This window comes from Dendropsophus ebraccatus, chromosome 5 (assembly GCF_027789765.1).
Source record: "Dendropsophus ebraccatus isolate aDenEbr1 chromosome 5, aDenEbr1.pat, whole genome shotgun sequence".
Taxonomy (NCBI): Eukaryota; Metazoa; Chordata; class Amphibia; order Anura; family Hylidae; genus Dendropsophus; species Dendropsophus ebraccatus.
In genome coordinates, this window is record NC_091458.1 from 103,774,555 (window position 1) to 103,793,807 (window position 19,253).

Below are 19,253 nucleotides of genomic sequence, written 5' to 3' on the forward strand. Positions count from 1 at the left end.
CCACTGACAGAGTGTATAATGGTGGGGAGTGTGGGGGTTATTCTAGTTGTAAATCTCGAGTAAGGGGGCTCCCAAGTTTTCCACTGGAATGTATCAGCGCTCAACGCTTACAGTGCTACTCTCCGCATAGTCTACAGGACTGCCAGAAACTGTCAAGTTACTGTACTCCACCATCTTCAGCATCCATTAGACAGCAAATTCAGCGGTCCCCATGTATAACCTTTCCTCCATTTAACAAAATACCTGGGATCTCCCACTTCTTGAGATTGCGGGGGTGATGGGAGTGTTACTGGAAAGACAGTCTCTTATAATATAGCTCACTGTTATGTAGGTTTTACATGTTATTCAGGATCTCAAATGACAATAAAACACTGAGGAAGGGGGGGGGGGGAATCATTTAAATCTGTTTCCTGTTCCTAGCAAGGCCAAGGTTAGCATCTTCCAAGTGATGCTCTCATTATGCACCACCCCAACGACTTATGGTTCATGCAGCATTAGGCCTTATTTACACGTTCCATAATTGTGTCCGCAACTGCGTACTTGAGTTATTACCCATTGATTTCTATGGGGTTATTCACATGAGTCTGCACCAATAGAAGTCAATGGGATTTGTAACCTTTTGGCATCCGTATCTTCCACAAAGAGACGATCTGGAATAGGCAAACTGGTTACATCTTTTTTTAACCCAACAACTTATTTTAAACTAGTGCAGTACAGATTTAACAGATATATTTTTGGCGGATTGCGGCAAAAATAAAGACACTATGGGGGACATTTATCAAACTAATTGCGCCTGTTTTTAGTCTAATATATCTAGTTTGCGCTCAAAAAAGCTTTTTTTTTTTTTAGACAAGACTATCTAAATTAGATGCGACTTTTTGAATGAGATTTTTTTGTTGTTAATTAGATCGAAAGTGCGCCAGAATTCTTTTTTAGCTAAATTTATTAACTGCGCAATTTTTTAAAAAGTCGCATATATTGGCGCATCGCTACGTCTGCTCTGAACCAGGTGAATTTATTAGACTAATTAAAAGACCATTATTTTTAAGACACATTTACTATGCAATTAGACAATTTACATAAATTTGACTTAACACATTAGATTATAAATTATGCCAAAACATCTTTGACAAAATCGTGTTTTTAGATATATTAGTAAATATCCCCCTAAATGTGTGAATAAGGCATAACTGTGAGATACTTGGAAAAAACTTCCAGCAGATGCGGTTGGTAAATCTACAGTAACTGAAAGTAAACCTGCCTGAGATAAACATGTATCTATCCTAAGATAATAAGAAAGGAAATATAGGGGGAAGACTAAATGGACCAGGTGTTCTTTCTCTACTGACAACTTTCTATATTTCTGTGTTCTGACAGGTTCCCTTTAAGCTGGCCATCCACTACAGATTTTGCATAGTGGGAAAACAAAAGATTTAAACCATTTTATGCCAAACATTTATACCATTCCGGACATGAACAAGTCTGACAGATATCATTGGGGAAAAAATTATCTATGTTTTTTACATTGTTAAATACTGTAGTTTCATCAATTTAAAGGGGTTGTCCCAGACATTTATCACCTTGTCACATGATGGGTGATAATTGTATGATTGGTGGTGTTCTCACACAGGTGATAAGTGTCTGTAGTTCATGGTATGGCAAGCCAAACAAAGGGCATTCATTTTTTTTTTTTTAAATGTAGGTTTGTGATCTTAAAGTGTACCTGCAGTTTGTAAAAACTTTTTACATGTCAGCGATCAGAACAAAAAAGTAGGGCTCCTAAAACTTACATTACAAAAGCCTGTTTTTTTTTTTTTACACAGACGCTCAGCTCATTCTCCCGATCTGCATTGGTCTGAACACTCAGACCCGGACTGATCAAAACAATTTACATTTCTCTATGACATGTCAAAAGTTTTTACTAACTTTTACAAAGTTTGTTTTACAAACAGTGACACTTTAAGGTTAGCTTCACACGTAACGTATTGCAGCTGATTTTCTACAGCGGATGCACAGCAGATTTGACTGACTGAATGAATGAATAGAAAATCTGCTGCGAAACAGTATGTATGAAGCTACACATGCCGTATCGCAGTAGATTTTTTGCAGCGGATCCGCAGCAGATTTGGCTAAATGAATGAACACAGCATCAAATTTGCACTGTAAAATCTGCTGCGGATCTGCAGCAGATTTGATGGTGCAGATTTGATGCTGTGTTTATTCATTTAGTCAAATCTGCTGCGGATCCAAAGCAGAAAAGTCACTGCAATACGGTATGTGTGAGGCTACCCTTACAGTGTTTTTTGAACCCACGTAGTTTTATGTCAGCAGGGCACAGCAGTACAGTGAACACTCCCTAGGCATAAAAGTACTGTATTATACTAGAAATTAAAGTGGAGGTACACTTGTTAGTAAAATGCATAAAGTTACAGTTTTATGGCAAGTATGTAAGCATAAGAGCAGTATTGTAAATGGGTCATCAGTTATCTGGGGAGACTATACACACAGTCTATTGCGCCACAGACTGCCTAGAAAAAGCAATGCGGTGGAGAGGATGGATTCATGTGTTCTGTGAGCCATATAAGTGAATTGCTGACCAGTAAGCTGCAGGCCCTGGCAGACCTTGTCTTCAGTCGGATAACTACAGTAATAGGTTGGCTGCTGTACTCAGGATGCCACCACTGCTTCCTTACCCATTTGGAGTTCTGTCTATCAAATTTATGCATCAAGATTGGTCTAGGGGGCCCTAAGGTAACCAGAAACAAGAATGTGTCCTAAAACCATACAGCATGTATTTTTCTGTAACATCCATCATACTTACATTCGGCTATTTTCTAGGTTTTCTGAATTAGGATCTCCTGGTGATCTGTAAAACATAGACATCAGGGCTTTATATGTGTTATACTAAGTATTTCAATACAAACGCAAAGACAGCACCTCCTCAAAAGAACAACGCCTTCCCCCAAACATACATACAGCATACAAGCATTCACAAGCCTAACATGGGGAAGGGGAGCATTGAAATACCACAAGTCCCAGCCAGGCCACGGGTTTAATCATGCAGACTATTAACCCCAAGGACCTCTATAATGCTGTTAGTCTTAAAGGAGCTATCACAAGAAGCACAGTTATCCCCTATGCCTAGCTGATCCCAAAAACAGGAGAATTGTCCCTGAATAAATGAAGCAGCAGCATGTTTGTGCAGCAAGGGCACAATTCATTCTCTATGGGGCTCCTGCTACCAAGTGCTGAACTCTGCAATGTTTGGAAGTCCCATGAAAAATGAATGGAGCGGTGGCCACACACAAACATTGTTGTTCCATTTATTCAGTGGACAACAGACTTCTATTGCCAAGATCACTGATGGTCCCAATGGCAGGACACTCCATTGATCAGCTCCTTATCATATACATAAGGGAGAGCTTTGCATCTTGAGATAACCCCTTTGATTGTGGTATGCTATAAAGCTGTAGTTCACAATCTTTTCCTGAGCATCTGTCCGACTTAGAACACTAAGGGAAGACCCACAATAAATTCAAATCAATGGAGCCGTGCCACAGAAGGGAGGGAATATGGTCACATTAGGGGACAGTGTGCCTGCCCCAGTGCCCCGAACTGGGCCAGTGCTTGGGAAAAGACCGGCACTAAGAGAAGAAACCTGCGGCATTTAATAATAATAATAAAAAAAAAAAAAATTATAATATATAACACACATATTTGTCCTAGAAGAAACATGTAAAAAGTGCAGCTGCTATGTTAGGGCACCCATGGTGTCTGAACATAGCAGCTGCACTTTTACATGACTTTCAAACGGCACATCTACATAAAAGGTTTATAGCACAACCATACAACGCAGCACTTCTGTGTAATGCCCTGCATGATCCTGAGGCTACAAGGTAAAAATACAACGCATATACAGTGGATGCAGCTAGTCTCTACCCAACGTCCTAAAGAACTGACTACACAACACAAAGGAAGTCTGCTAACACCTGATACAAGTGATATAGTCCTTATGTACACACACTGTACTGATTAAAGGAGAAGTGCAGCCAAATTTTTTATTAAAGTATTATATTGCTCCGCAAAAGTTATACATATCACCAATATGCACTTATTACGGGAAATACTTATAAAGTGCTTTTTTCCCTGCACTTACTACTGCATCAAGGCTTCACTTCCTGGATAAAATGGTGATGTCACGACCTGACTCCCAGAGCTGTGGAGGCTGTGGCTACTGAGAGGATGATGGCAGGGGAACACTGAGGGACACAGAGCACTGGAGGGACACTGAGCATCCCTCTGCCATCATCCTCTCCAGCAGCCACAGCCCGCACAGCTCTGGGAGTTGGGTCGTGACATCACCATTTTATCCAGGAAGTGAAGCCTTGATGCAGTAGTAAGTGCAGGGAAAAAAGCACTTTATAAGCATTTCCCATAGTAAGTGTATATTGGTGATTTGTATAACTTTTGGGGGGCAATACACAACTTTAGTAAAAAAAAATTGCCGGACTTCTCCTTTAAAGCAGTTTGTTTAAAGTTTAAAGAAAGATGGAAGATTTTTCTCTGTATTAGAGGGAGAGAGTTCACCTTTGCTACAGCATATAATGACCAAAATCTGCTGAGATCCCCCGGCTCTGAGAGATACCAAGTGTTAATGGGGATGACTTTTTTAAGCATTAAAAACTAAAGCCCCTATTACACAGGGCAATGTTGAGGACCAAACGAGTACTGTCAGAGCTTGTTTGCTCCTTGCTCCCTGCCGGCGCTATTACACGCATCAGCGACGAGCGGGTTGAAGGGGGGGGGGCGCGTGGGGAGCTGTCCGGGCAATCGCTAAATCATCCGGGCAGCACATAGAGGATAGCAGCGGTCTGCTGCCGCTGCTCCTATTGGGCAATCACTCAGTCGGGTAAGTGATGTTGCAGCTAGAAGGCAGCTCCCCCCGCCTGTCTGCTATTTTTCAATTTCGTGAGACTTTTCCTTTAAGGTCTCTATACACCTTAGACTTTAGTCAGTTGAACCCACCACTCATGGCACATTTAACTGTTAATCTAAGCTACATTCACACATCGGTATATTTTCAAGGATAAAATTTGTGATCATTTTCTCCGCAATCTACAAAATATCATCCGTAGTGTTCAGTAAGGCAGGGGGGGCATATAATGATGTCACTAGCTGTCCCAACCAGCCAGGAGAAGCTTAAAGGGAATCTAGTATAAACAGCATAAATTAGTGACAGAGAAGCTGAACAGAAAGATGTATCACTTACATTGTTCTGTGCAGCTGATTCAGAGAGATCCGCCTGAATAACATGGACAATAAGTAGTCCTCTTCATAATGTGCATGAGCACAGTAGTCCTCAATATTCATGAGAAGCAGAAGACTCTGCTGATTGGAAGTTATCTATTCTTGTTACGTATAGGCAGTCAACTGTCAATCAGCAGCTGGCAAGAATCCTATTCTCCTGCATATTAGGAGAACAGCTAAACAGAATGATGTAAGTAATACATTTATATCAATAGTTTATTCTGCCCTCTAAAGTAGAAATGATCGAACATTGGAAAATCGTAGGTTCGATCGAATTCGAATATTCTTGAACCTGCCACATTTGATTGATGATGCCTTCCCGGTCTGTGCGGAAGGAGGAGAGTGCCCCGGGACCGCCTGGAATTCCGGGATTCAGCCTATTACCTGGTTCACACCAGTCACAGCTAATCATAGTCGAGAGAGGCGTGATTACAGCGCTGTACTGCCCCAGGACCGTGACTAGTTCGATCATAGGGACCACCCCGATGACTAGTTAAGCCACATTTACATACAGTGCAGGAGATTGTAGAGAGAAGTACATTTGCTGACTATAGCGGACAGGGCCAGAGGGAAGATATATATGTTTGGGCAGGGTTTCATGTTTGTGCAATGTTTAATGCATTAACAGTGTTATTTGAGCTGACTGGTTCCCTTTAAGGCTGGAGTCACGCTGCAGATTTCAGCAAACTACCATTGCCAGAAGTGGATCCAGCAGGAAGAAGAAAAAGTCCTTTTCTTTTTACTGAACTACCAGCTACGCCAATTCAGAGTACAAGCCTAAATAAGTCACTGCCCCATAGCTGACTGAAAACATGATGTCCTATATCAGGAGACCATTGCAGCTGACACACGGCACACTTGCATTCCTGTCTGGTAAACTGATACAGATGTTCCATAGCACCAGCTTCAGACTGAAAAGTGACAGCTCACGTAGTTAGGGGGCCAAGCTCATATAAACATTGCTCACAACACAGTGCCTACACAAGCCACAGGTCACAGCAGAAAAGAGGAGCAGAAGCTTTCATGTATGGTGTACTTTTAATGTATGTTGCATTTTTATGTACGCGTTTGTTTCTTTTTTCTTTAGTTGCTTGCTGCAAATCAAGTATTTGATTGCTGCTTGCTGTTCTGAGGTGTTGATAAGTCAAAAAAGCATGACGTACTGTAAAATAATAATAATAAAAAAAAATAAAAAAAACTTTTAAAGCAGCCCAAAATATCAAAATATGTACCAAGGGGGCATTTATCAAACATGGTGTAAAGTGAAACTGGCTCAGTTGCCCCTAGCAACCAATCAGATTCCACTTTTCATTCCTCACAGACTCTTTGAAAAATAAAAAGTGGAATCTGATTGGTTGCTAGGGGCAATTGAGCCAGTTTAACTTTACACCAGTTTTTAAAAATCTCTTCGCACGTGCTTATTCTTAGGCAGACCAAAAATACATGTGAATTGTCAGGTATTTTTTCACTGAATTCAATAAGAAAGAAAACTACAGAATAGACTAACATAGCCTAAAGCAGCCCATGCACATACAACCTTAATCTGCTACATACGGCCAATAAAGGTTCTTTGGGATGGACTGCACGAACGATTGTGCAAGAAACACGCCAGCAGACATAAGTCTGCCATTGCAAACGATCATAATGTAAAGATCGTGGTCAGCCGAAATGGCGGAATTTAACCCTTACCTTAGGTGTGTGGCCAGCTTTAGTGACCATTGCATGTCCAAACCACTTTGTAGTTGCTGCACGTTGACAAACCAACACCCAAAGACGAAGGCATGAGTTTGCCAGTAAAACCGTGGTATTCGTGAAAACAATTGTGCTGCTATTGACCTACAAATAGTTTTGTTTAGAGAAGAGCAAATTTACAGTAATAATGAAGCGAGTCGACTGGTTATCTCGGCAGTCGGCTGCCTTCTAACTCAGTGCCAGGAAAGACCAGATCTAACCCCAGGACTGGATCAAGCTTTTTCAGGCACCCGGAGACTAGCGGCAGCAGGCTGATAAGCAGACTGCCGAGATAACCTCACCTCGCTTCATTATTACTGTAAATTTGCTCATTTCTACTGTTGATCACTTCCCCCTCCCTTAAAGACTAGTAAGAGCATAGACTATTACTTCTACCATTTCATTTTAGCAGGGCCTGTACCCAATTGCTCACAGCTCAGTTTTACACAGCTCTAAGATATGAAAGCGGAGTTGTGATTGGTTACTATGGGCAAGTCAGACACAGGGCTCCAGATGGCGACCAAAATGGTCGCCAATGCGACTGATATTTTGCAAATGGCGCCCAGATTTATTAATCTGGGCACCATTTGCGACTGGCCCCGGCGGCGGCGTGCTGTATCTTTAAGTCCGGGTCCCCGGCTGATGCGCGGCTGCCGGGGGTGTCCCGTCCTATCCCCGGCTGATGCGCGGCTGCCGGGGGTGTCCCGTCCTATCCCCGGCTGATGCGCGGCTGCCGGGGGTGTCCCGTCCTATTCCCGGCTGATGCGCGGCTGCCGGGGGTGTCCCGTCCTATCCCCGGCTGATGCGCGGCTGCCGGGGGTGTCCCGTCCTATCCCCGGCTGATGCACGGCTGCCGGGGGTGTCCCGTCCTATCCCCGGCAGCGCGGCGCATCAGTGAGCTGCCTGGGGCCCTGACTTCCGGCACAGGAAGCGCGCGTCAGAGACGCTTCCTGTGTCAGAAGTCACAGCCCCGGCGTACAGGGAGCTCACTGACGCGCCGCGCTGCCGGGGATAGGACGGGACACCCCCGGCAGCCGCGCATCAGCCGGGGACAGCGTCCGAAGAAGAAGAGGATCGCCGGGGGAGCGGGTTGTCAGGTGAGTTTGTGTGTTTGTTTCTTTTAAATACTGCTTAGCATAGAGGAAAGGGGGGGGGGGGGCATCTATAATGGGGGGAGAAGAGGGGCCATCTTCAAGGGGGTGAGAGGGGGCTATCTATAAGGGGAGGGGGTATCTATAAGGGGGGGAGAAGAGGGGGCATCTATAATGGGGAGGAGGAGGGGGCATCTATAATGGGGGGGGGAGGAGGGGGCATCTATAATGGGGGTAGAGGGGGTCATCTATAAGGGGAGGGGGTATCTATAAGGGGGGGAGAAGAGGGGTATCTATAATGGGGAGGAGGAGGGGCATCTATAATGGGGGTAGAGGGGGTCATCTATAAGGGGAGGGGGTATCTATAAGGGGGGGAGAAGAGGGGTATCTATAATGGGGGGGAGAGGGGGCATCTATAATGGGGGGGAGGAGGGGGCATCTATAATGGGGGTAGAGGGGGTCATCTATAAGGGGAGGGGGCCATCTATAAGTGTAGGGCAAACTGGCTGCAGACACTGGGAGATAGATATATGCACAATTATTATTATCAGGGCCCCTCAGGTGTCTGTATTGTAGGGGGTCACTTGCATTAGTCACTAGGTGAGAGATATATCTATCTATATACACATCTTGTGGGGGGTCACTATGGCTGCAGTCATAAGTCTAGCTCAGTATGTATAGACTGTTGCAAGCTTTTAAAGGGAACCTGTCACCCCCGGTGACGGGGTGACAGGCTCCCAACCCCCCGTTAGAACCCCCTATACTCACCTCATCGATCACACTGAGAGATGAGTCCAACGCTCATAGAGAATGACGGAGCGCTGGACTCTCCCGTCATTCTCTATAAGCGTTGGACTCATCTCTCAGCGCACGCCGGGCTGCAGCGGCTAAGATCTCCGTGACCCGGCCATCTTCAGAAGCGGGACCCGGCGCGATGAGGTGAGTATAGGGGGCTCTAACGTGGGGTTGGGAGCCTGTCACCCCGGCACGGGGGTCGACAGGTTCCCTTTAAGTTCAAGTTCAGAAGAGTAAGCCTCATTAAAAGGCTAACCAAGTGAAGCTGAAGTACTGAGTCAGACTGTATATGGTTGTCAAGTTGCAAGTTTCCATGTTGAACATTTTCAAACTAAGAAAAGAAAGAATCTAAAGGAGGAGGAGGCTGCCGTGGCCTCTGCACACAGTAAGTCCCATTTAACATAACATTAATTTTACATGGTTTAAAATGTTGGCGACCAAATATTCTATTTGGCGCCTAAATTTTTCAGGTTAGGAGCCAATGGCTCCCAGGTAAATTTTTTAGTCTGGAGCCCTGAGATAGTCCTCAGACTTGCTAAATCTAATAGTGTGTTTACACAGACAGATTATTAAAGCCAAAGCCAGGACAAGACTATAAACAGAGAACAGGTCATAAAGGAAAAGACTGAGATTTCTCTTCTTTTCAAATCCATTCCTGGCTTTGGCTTCAAAGACCTCCATTGGTGGTATATTCTACATTCATGGCCACCACAATGCAGACACTGCTAATGCGAGGGAAGCAGCACATCACACTGGGTTCTACATGTCCTTCTGCTCCTTTACACGGCATGCTACATACATTCTGTATCCTCACATATAAAGTAAGCCTACCAAGCCTGCAGTCACATATAGACCTGGTCACCCCGGCTCTGCAGTCACATATAGACCTGATCACCCCGACTCTGCAGTCACATATAGACCTGATCACCCCGACTCTGCAGTCACATATAGACCTGATCTCCCCGGCTCTGCAGTCACATATAGGCCTGATCTCCCCGACTCTGCAGTCACATATAGACCTGATCTCTCCGGCTCTGCAGTCACATATAGGCCTGATCTCCCCGGCTCTGCAGTCACATATAGACCTGATCTCCCTGGCTCTGCAGTCACATATAGACCTGATCACCCCTGCTCTGCAGTCACATATAGACCTGATCTCCCTGGCTCTGCAGTCACATATTGGCCTGATCTCCCCGGCTCTGCAGTAGTATATAGACTTAATCACCCCGGCTCTGCAGTAGTATATAGGCCTGATCTCCCCGGCTCTGCAGTAGTATATAGGCCTGATCTCCCTGGCTCTGCAGTAGTATATAGGCCTGATCTCCCTGGCTCTGCAGTCACATATACACCTGATCACCCTGGCTCTGCAGTCACATATACACCTGATCACCCCGGCTCTGCAGTCACATATACACCTGATCACACCGGCTCTGCAGTCACATATACACCTGATCAGCCCGGCTCTGCAGTCACATATAGACCTGATCACCTCGGCTCTGCAGTAGTATATAGACCTGATCTCCCCGGCTCTTCAGTCACATATAGGCCTGATCTCCCCGGCTCTGCAGTCACATATAGGCCTGATCTCCCCGGCTCTGCAGTAGTATATAGACCTGATCTCCCCGCCTCTGCAGTCACATATAGACCTGATCTCCCCGGCTCTGCAGTCACATATAGACCTGATCAGCCCGGCTCTGCAGTCACATATAGACCTGATCAGCCCGGCTCTGCAGTCACATATAGACCTGACCTTCCTGGCTCTGCAGTCACATATAGACCTGATTTCCCAACTCTGCAGTAGTATATAGACCTGATCTCCCTGGCTCTGCAGTCACATATAGACCTGATCACCCCTGCTCTGCAGTCACATATAGACCTGATCTCCCTGGCTCTGCAGTCACATATAGGCCTGATCTCCCTGGCTCTGCAGTCACATATAGGCCTGATCTCCCTGGCTCTGCAGTAGTATATAGACCTGATCACCCCGGCTCTGCAGTAGTATATAGGCCTGATCTCCCCGGCTCTGCAGTAGTATATAGGCCTGATCTCCCCGGCTCTGCAGTCACATATACACCTGATCACCCTGGCTCTGCAGTCACATATACACCTGATCACCCCGGCTCTGCAGTCACATATAGACCTGATCAGCCCGGCTCTGCAGACACATATAGACCTGATCACCTCGGCTCTGCAGTAGTATATAGACCTGATCTCCCCGGCTCTGCAGTCACATATAGGCCTGATCTCCCTGGCTCTTCAGTCACATATAGGCCTGATCTCCCCGGCTCTGCAGTAGTATATAGGCCTGATCTCCCCGACTCTGCAGTCACATATACACCTGATCTCCCCGGCTCTGCAGTAACATATACACCTGATCTCCCCGACTCTGCAGTCACATATAGACCTGATCTCCCCGGCTCTGCAGTAGTATATAGACCTGATCTCCCCGGCTCTGCAGTCACATATAGGCCTGATCTCCCTGGCTCTGCAGTCACATATAGGCCTGATCTCCCCGGCTCTGCAGTAGTATATAGACCTGATCACCCAGGCTCTGCAGTAGTATATAGGCATGATCTCCCCGGCTCTGCAGTAGTATATAGGCCTGATCTCCCCGACTCTGCAGTCACATATAGGCCTGATCTCCCCGACTCTGCAGTCACATATAGGCCTGATCACCCCCGGCTCTGCAGTCACATATAGACCTGATCAGCCCGGCTCTGCAGACACATATAGACCTGATCACCTCGGCTCTGCAGTAGTATATAGACCTGATCTCCCCGGCTCTGCAGTCACATATAGGCCTGATCTCCCTGGCTCTTCAGTCACATATAGGCCTGATCTCCCCGGCTCTGCAGTAGTATATAGGCCTGATCTCCCCGACTCTGCAGTCACATATACACCTGATCTCCCCGGCTCTGCAGTAACATATACACCTGATCTCCCCGACTCTGCAGTCACATATAGACCTGATCTCCCCGGCTCTGCAGTAGTATATAGACCTGATCTCCCCGGCTCTGCAGTCACATATAGGCCTGATCTCCCTGGCTCTGCAGTCACATATAGGCCTGATCTCCCCGGCTCTGCAGTAGTATATAGACCTGATCACCCAGGCTCTGCAGTAGTATATAGGCATGATCTCCCCGGCTCTGCAGTAGTATATAGGCCTGATCTCCCCGACTCTGCAGTCACATATAGGCCTGATCTCCCCGACTCTGCAGTCACATATAGGCCTGATCTCCCTGGCTCTGCAGTCACATATAGGCCTGATCTCCCTGGCTCTGCAGTCACATATACACCTGATCACCCCGTCTCTGCAGTCACATATACACCTGATCTCCCCGGCTCTGCAGTCACATATAGGCCGAATCTCCCTGGCTCTGCAGTCACATATAGGCCTGATCTCCCCGGCTCTGCAGTAGCATATAGGCCTGATCTCCCCGGCTCTGCAGTCACATATACACCCGATCTCCCCGGCTCTGCATTCACATATAGACCTGATCACCCCCAGCTCTGCAGTCATATATAGACCTGATCACCCCGACTCTGCAGTCACACATAGACCTGATCTCCCTGGGTCTGCAGTAGTATATAGACCTGATCTCTCCGGCTCAGCAGTCACATATAGACCTGATACCCCCTCTGCTCTGCAGTAGTATATAGACCTGATCACCCTGGCTCTGCAGTCACATATAGACCTGATCTCCCTGGCTCTGCAGTCACATATAGACCTGATCACCCCGGCTCTGCAGTCACATATACACCCGATCTCCCTGGCTCTGCAGTAGTATACAGACATGATCTCCCCGGCTCTGCAGTAGTATATAGACCTGATCTCCCCCACTCTGCTGTCACATATAGACCTGATCACCCCGACTCTGCAGTAGTATATAGACTAGAGATGAGCGAACCTCGAGCATGGAGTCCATCCGAACCTGAACGTTCGGCATTTGATTAGCGGTGGCTGCTGAAGCTGGATAAAGCCATAAGGCTATGTGGAAAACATGGATATAGTCATTGGCTGTATCCATGTTTTCCAGACAACCTTAGAGCTTTATCCAAGTTCAGCAGCCGCCGCTAATCAAATGCCGAACGTTCGGGTTCGGATGGACTCAAACCCGAACCCGGTTCGCTCATCTCTAATATAGACCTGATCTCCCCGGCTCTGCAGTCACATATACACCTGATCTCCCCGGCTCTGCAGTCACATATACACCTGATCTCCCCGGCTCTGCAGTCACATATAGACCTGATCACCCCGGCTCTGCAGTCACATATAGGCCTGATCACCCCGGCTCTGCAGTCACATATAGGCCTGATCTCCCCGGCTCTGCAGTGGTATATAGACCTGATCACCCCGGCTCTGCAGTCACATATAGGCCTGATCTCCCCGGCTCTGCAGTGGTATATAGACCTGATCTCCCCGGCTCTGCAGTGGTATATAGACCTGATCTCCCCGGCTCTGCAGTAGTATATAGACCTGGCTCTGCAGTAGTATATACACCTGATCTCCCCGGCTCTGCAGTAGTATATACACCTGATCTCCCTGGCTCTGCAGTAGTATATAGACCTGATCACCCCGGTTCTGCAGTAGTATATACACCTGATCTCCCCGGATCTGCAGTAGTATATAGACCTGATCTCCCAGGCTCTGCAGTAGTATATAGACCTGATCTCCCCGGCTCTGCAGTAGTATATAGACCTGATCACCCCGGCTCTGCAGTCACATATAGACCTGATCTCCCCGGCTCTGCAGTAGTATATAGACCTGATCTCCCCGACTCTGCAGTAGTATATAGACCTGATCTCCCCGGCTCTGCAGTAGTATATAGGCCTGATCTCCCCGGCTCTGCAGTAGTATATAGGCCTGATCTCCCCAGCTCTGCAGTAGTATATAGCCCTGATCTCCCCGGCTCTGCAGCAGTATATAGGCCTGATCTCCCCAGCTCTGCAGCAGTATATAGACCTGATCTCCCCGGCTCTGCAGCAGTATATAGGCCTGATCTCCCCGGCTCTGCAGCAGTATATAGGCCTGATCTCCCCGGCTCTGCAGTAGTATATAGGCCTGATCTCCCCGGCTCTGCAGTAGTATATAGGCCTGATCTCCCCGGCTCTGCAGCAGTATATAGGCCTGATCTCCCCGGCTCTGCAGCAGTATATAGACCTGATCTCCCCGGCTCTGCAGCAGTATATAGGCCTGATCTCCCCGGCTCTGCAGCAGTATATAGGCCTGATCTCCCCGGCTCTGCAGCAGTATATAGGCCTGATCTCCCCGGCTCTGCAGTAGTATATAGGCCTGATCTCCCCGGCTCTGCAGCAGTATATAGGCCTGATCTCCCCGGCTCTGCAGACATGGTGTCTGGCCCTATACTGGGAGGTCACATGACACCTGTCAGGGCCTCTGAGGCCACACACACACCCCACGCTGCACACACGCCGCCTCCCTCCCTCCCCCCCCCTGGCGGGCACAGACGGTTGGCAGGCCCCGCTCCCCGGCTGACCTGTCTCCCCCGGGGCTGTGCTCCGGGCTGCCGCTGCAGGGGGTGTGTGCGCTCCGCTCCTCGGGCTCCGGGGCTCCCTCTCTCTCCTGCTGCTGCCGCCGCTTCTGGTCCGGGGAACTCATGCGAGAACCCGACACAATCCAGCCGGCACACAACTACTTGAGCAGGCCGGCCGCCAGGGCCATGCACACAGGGTTGGGGCACGGGGTGACAGCTCTCTACGCGGGCTGCGAAAGTCGCCGATGAATGAGCGACACGCACCGAGCTCCGTCCGTCACACTGACATGGGGCTGAGCGGGGCCCGCTATGGCGGAGGTGTCGGGGCTGTCACACACTGTCACTGGACACTACAACGACGTCTGGCTGCTTCTCTCTCTTCTTGTCTGGTCACCCCGAGCCCAACTCCGCCATCTTGCTACAAGACACGGACCTCGGGCAGCGCAAACTAGGAGGACCGGCGAGGAGGGCGGGGGTATCCCGGCGTGCACCGCGGTACGGTACCATAGATTTTAGACAAACCTTCATTCATTACGGTGACAGTCCAGAAGGGTGGGCGGAAGTGGAAAGGCAGTTTCTCTCTATGGTTTGGGCAGGGTGCAGGCGGAGCATGCGCAGATATGCGCGATGGAAAGGAAGCCGCTCTCCTGACAGCTTCGCTAAGAATACTCCAGTGCGCCGTGACGTCACGGGGGTGGAATGTGCTGGGAGAGAGGGCAGGGGGGGTCGCCTCCTCACTGTGCCAGGGATGCCCACACAGCACCGGACTCTTACATTCTGTCTCCACACTGACTTTTTTTTTTTTTTTTTACTCCTCTCCACTGCAGAGTTTTGGCAACAGGGTTTTAATCTTTTTTTTCAAGAGAGTTTTGTGGTCGGTCAGTATGTAATATAACCCTGTAACCCAGCGGCGCTGCAAGGGTCCTGAAACATGGAAGGCATGGGCCCCCTTAGTGGATATAAGTAGATCATGGCGAGATCTCTGCACTGAGGTTAAAGGGGTTGTCCGGCGATAAAAAATTATTCACAGAATAACACACATTACAAAGTTATACAACTTTGTAATGTATGTTATGTCTGTGAATGGCCCCCTTCCCCGTGTTTCCCCCCACCCACGCTAGACCCGGAAGTGTGGTGCATTATACTCACCGCATATCGTGTCGTCCACGGTCTCCGATCGTCAGCAGTGACGTCTTCTTCGGGAGCTTGGCGGATCTTCCCGAGTGCCGGCCATCCTCTGCAGCGTCATCCGAAGCTCAGCCGCGATTGGCTGAGCATAACTGTGCTCAGCCAATCGCGGCTGAGCGGCTGATGACGCGGCCACGTCATCAGCTGCTCAGCCGCGATTGGCTGAGCACAGTTATGCTCAGCCAATCGCGGCTGAGCTTCGGATGACGCTGCAGAGGGCGGCCGACACTCGGGAAGATCCGCTGGCCTCCCGAAGAAGACGTCACTGCTGACGATCGGAGACCGTGGTCGGCACGCGACAGGTAATGTATAGCGCACCACACTTCCGGGTACACGGGTGGGGGTGGTGGGACACGGGGAAGGGGGCCATTCACAGACATAACATACATTACAAAGTTGTATAACTTTGTAATGTGTGTTATTCTGTGAATAATTTTTTATCGCCGGACAACCCCTTTAAAGGGGTACTGCGGGGGGGGGGGGGACTTTTTTGATGGGATCGGGGAGGGTCCCGCATCGCGGCACTCCGATTCCCGGCCGCTTCCTGGTGTCTGACGCCGCCCGAGACGCTACGTCTCAGGTCCGCTCAGCCACAGTGAAGGAGGCGGGATCCGTGTCAAGTCCGCTCAGATCCCGCCTCCTTCACTGAATGGCTGAGCGGACCTGAGACGTAGCGTCTCGGGCGGCGTCAGACACCAGGAGGAGGTCGGGGACCGGAGTGCCGCGATGCTGGACCTGCCACTGGATCCAGGGAGGTGAGTGGACGTCTTTTTCCTCAGCCACCCCCTCCCAGATCCCATCAAAAAAGTGCCCCCCCCCCCCCCCCCGCCGGAGTACCCCTTTAAGTGTGTCTGTGTGTGTGTAAGGTGTGTGTGCAGAGATCTTGCTATGATCTACTTATATATGTGTGTGTGTCTGTGTGTGGTCAAACAAGCTAAGATTTGAAACGGTGACTTATATATGATGACTCAAAATTGAAGTCTTCTCTCAGAGTCGCTCACTTTTTCTTTTCCAGTTGTCCGGAACCATGACTTTTCTCTTCAGAGAAACATTTTAGACTCCTTGCTCCAGCACACAGTAATTACGCCCATCTCTGTGCCCCTGTATTTTATAGGCCCACATGTAGCAGTCCCCATATATTATATGGCCCCCCACGTTCAGCAGACCCACTATAGTATAACACCCCCCCCCCCGTTGTACAGCATTCCCATATAATATAAGCTCCCCTGTTGTGTAGCCTTCTCATATAGAATACCCCCCTTGCTTTGCAGCATTCCCATACAAAATACCCTCTTGCCGTGCAGCATTCCCATGTGGAATTTTTATTATTATTTATTTATAAAGCACCCTTAATTCCAGAGCGGCTATACAAGCGATAGGGTTAACTATCAGGAACAAAGATCAAAACCCATTACATAAAGGTAAATGGCCGACTGGTACATTGGGGAAGTGTGCCTGTGAGGGCTTAAAATCTACCCCTCCCTGCCCCCCTCGCAACACAGCATTCCCATATAGAATTACCCCCCCCCCTGCTATGCAGTATTCCCACTGGACACTGGAGGAACATACTTTTTTCAGTGCCTTATGGAACACATTATGGATTCGGAATCAAGCAGGCAATTTTAATCTAAATGTAACAGGATTAATGATCTCCACAATAGTGTATGGACCGATATACTTGGTTGCCAGTTTGCCAGACTGTAGCCTTAAAGCGACTCTGTACCCACAATCTGTCCCTCCCAAACCACTTGTACCTTCTGATAGCTGCTTTTAATCCAAGATCTGTCCTGGGGTCCGTTCTGCAGGGGATGCAGTTATTGTCATAAAAACAACTTTTAATCCGGCAGCGCTGTGTCTAACGGCCGGGGCTTATATTTGTATATGCATTAGGCTGGCACCACCTCTCCGTCCTTCCTCCCCACCCTCCTCATCATTAGGAATGATCCAGGAACATTTACTGCTGTTTAAGCTTTGCACAGGTGTATTAACGATCCAGCCCATGTGCCAGGCTGCCACAGGTTGGGGAATAGGAAGCAATCTGCTTGGAGTATTCCTAATGAGGAGGGTGGGGAGGAAGGACAGAGAGGTTGTGCCAGCCTAATGCATATACAAATGTAAGTCCCGGCCGTTAGACACAGCGCTGCCGGATTAAAAATAGTTTTTATCACTATAACTGCATCCCCTGCCGAACGGACCCCAGGACAGATTTTGGATTAAAAGCATCTATCCGAAGGTATAAGTGGTTTTGGGGGGGTCAGATTGTGGGTACTGATTCGCTTTAACATTAGGTTCTTGGTAGGGAGCCAAACCTTTTCCTCTACTATGTACTGATGGCCTTGTATGCGTCTTTTATTAGCATGCTTTTGGACTTGTTCTTGGGCTTTGACCAAGCCAAGAATATGGCTTCGGTTTAGGGGTTAACTGATTCGGCGGCGTGAGTAAAGGAGTACCTAGGGTTAAAACCATAATTACAAAAGAACGGTGACATCTTAATTGAGCACTGTTCATGATTGTATAAGGCGAACTCCGCTAGAGGTATTAAATCCCTCCATTTGTCTTGGGCCTCAGTCACAAAACATCTCAGAAATTGTTCTAGAGACTGGTTAATCCTGTCTGCCCATTCGTCTGCGGGTGGAAGGCAGACGAGAAGGACAAGGAGTTACCCAACCGACCACATAATTCTCTCCACAACTTCGCCACAAACTGAACACCCCGGTCGGACACAATATTTTCAGTAATACCATGCAAGTGTAAAATGTGATTAATAAATGTAGCATTTAGTAGTTTACACAGAGGGGTAAGATGGCACATCTTGGAAAATCTATCCACAGCTACCCAAATGACAGTTTTTCCCTTGGACATGGGCAAGTCAGTAATAAAAGGTAAAGGATGTAATAACCCTTCAGTTGGCCTCCTAGGGACCTTGGACCTAGCACAGGTCTCACATGCAACAACAAAGGCCTTCACATGTTGGGCCCAGGAAGGCCACCAGTAGTGGCACGAAAGCAAGTATTTGGTTCCTGCTACCCCTGGGTGCCCAGCTCACAGAGCTGTGAACCTTCTCCAGAACTCGGAGACGAAGGTTAGGGGGCACAAACAGCAGCGACTCTGGATTGTTCTGGGGTGCCAAGGACTGAGACTCAGCGATTTGAGTCACCAGATCCGGCTACAAAAGGGCCACTACCACACCAGGGGACAAGATGGTGTCAGGTTGGATCCTAGGCATGGTCTCAATGTTAAAGCTGTGGGACAGAGCGTCAGCCTTGACATTCTTGGAACCAGGCCGGTAGGTTATCTCAAAATCGAACCTAATAAAGAACAAGGCCCATCTGGCCTGACGTGGTGTCAGACGTTTAGCTTGGTCCAAATACATGAGATTTTTGTGATCCGTGAGAACCACTACCTTATGTTTTGCTCCCTCAAGGAAGTGTCTCAATTCGTCAAAAGCAATTTTAATAGACAACTTTCTATTCCCTATGTCATAGTTGCTCTCTGCTTTGAGAACTTCCTCGAGAAGAATGCAACGGGTCGGAAGTTGGTAAGAGCTGCGGTCCCCTGAGATAGAACAGCTTCTACCCCCACCTCGGATGTGTCCACTTCCACTATAAAAGGACGCTCAAAGTCCGGCTCAATCAGCAGCGGAGCC

The 19,253-nt window shown here is 48.3% G+C and overlaps 1 protein-coding gene across 2 annotated transcripts in view; it reads right to left on the bottom strand.

Annotated features, from left to right (window-relative positions):
• The window catches only part of UBE3A (ubiquitin protein ligase E3A), a 45,183-nt gene extending 30,302 nt beyond the window's left edge, over positions 1-14,881 (bottom strand). Inside the window, exons 1-2 of one of the 2 annotated variants that reach the window (XM_069970854.1) lie at positions 14,684-14,881; positions 2,822-2,866 (exon numbers count right to left, since the gene is read on the bottom strand). In XM_069970854.1, coding sequence (XP_069826955.1) covers positions 2,822-2,823 — 2 coding nt within the window. In that variant the 5' untranslated portion in view covers positions 2,824-2,866; positions 14,684-14,881. Of the gene's footprint in view, positions 1-2,821; positions 2,867-14,422 lie in introns of both variants that reach the window. The other variant, XM_069970853.1, reaches the window with a different exon arrangement.
• Positions 14,882-19,253: the final 4,372 nt, after the last annotated feature.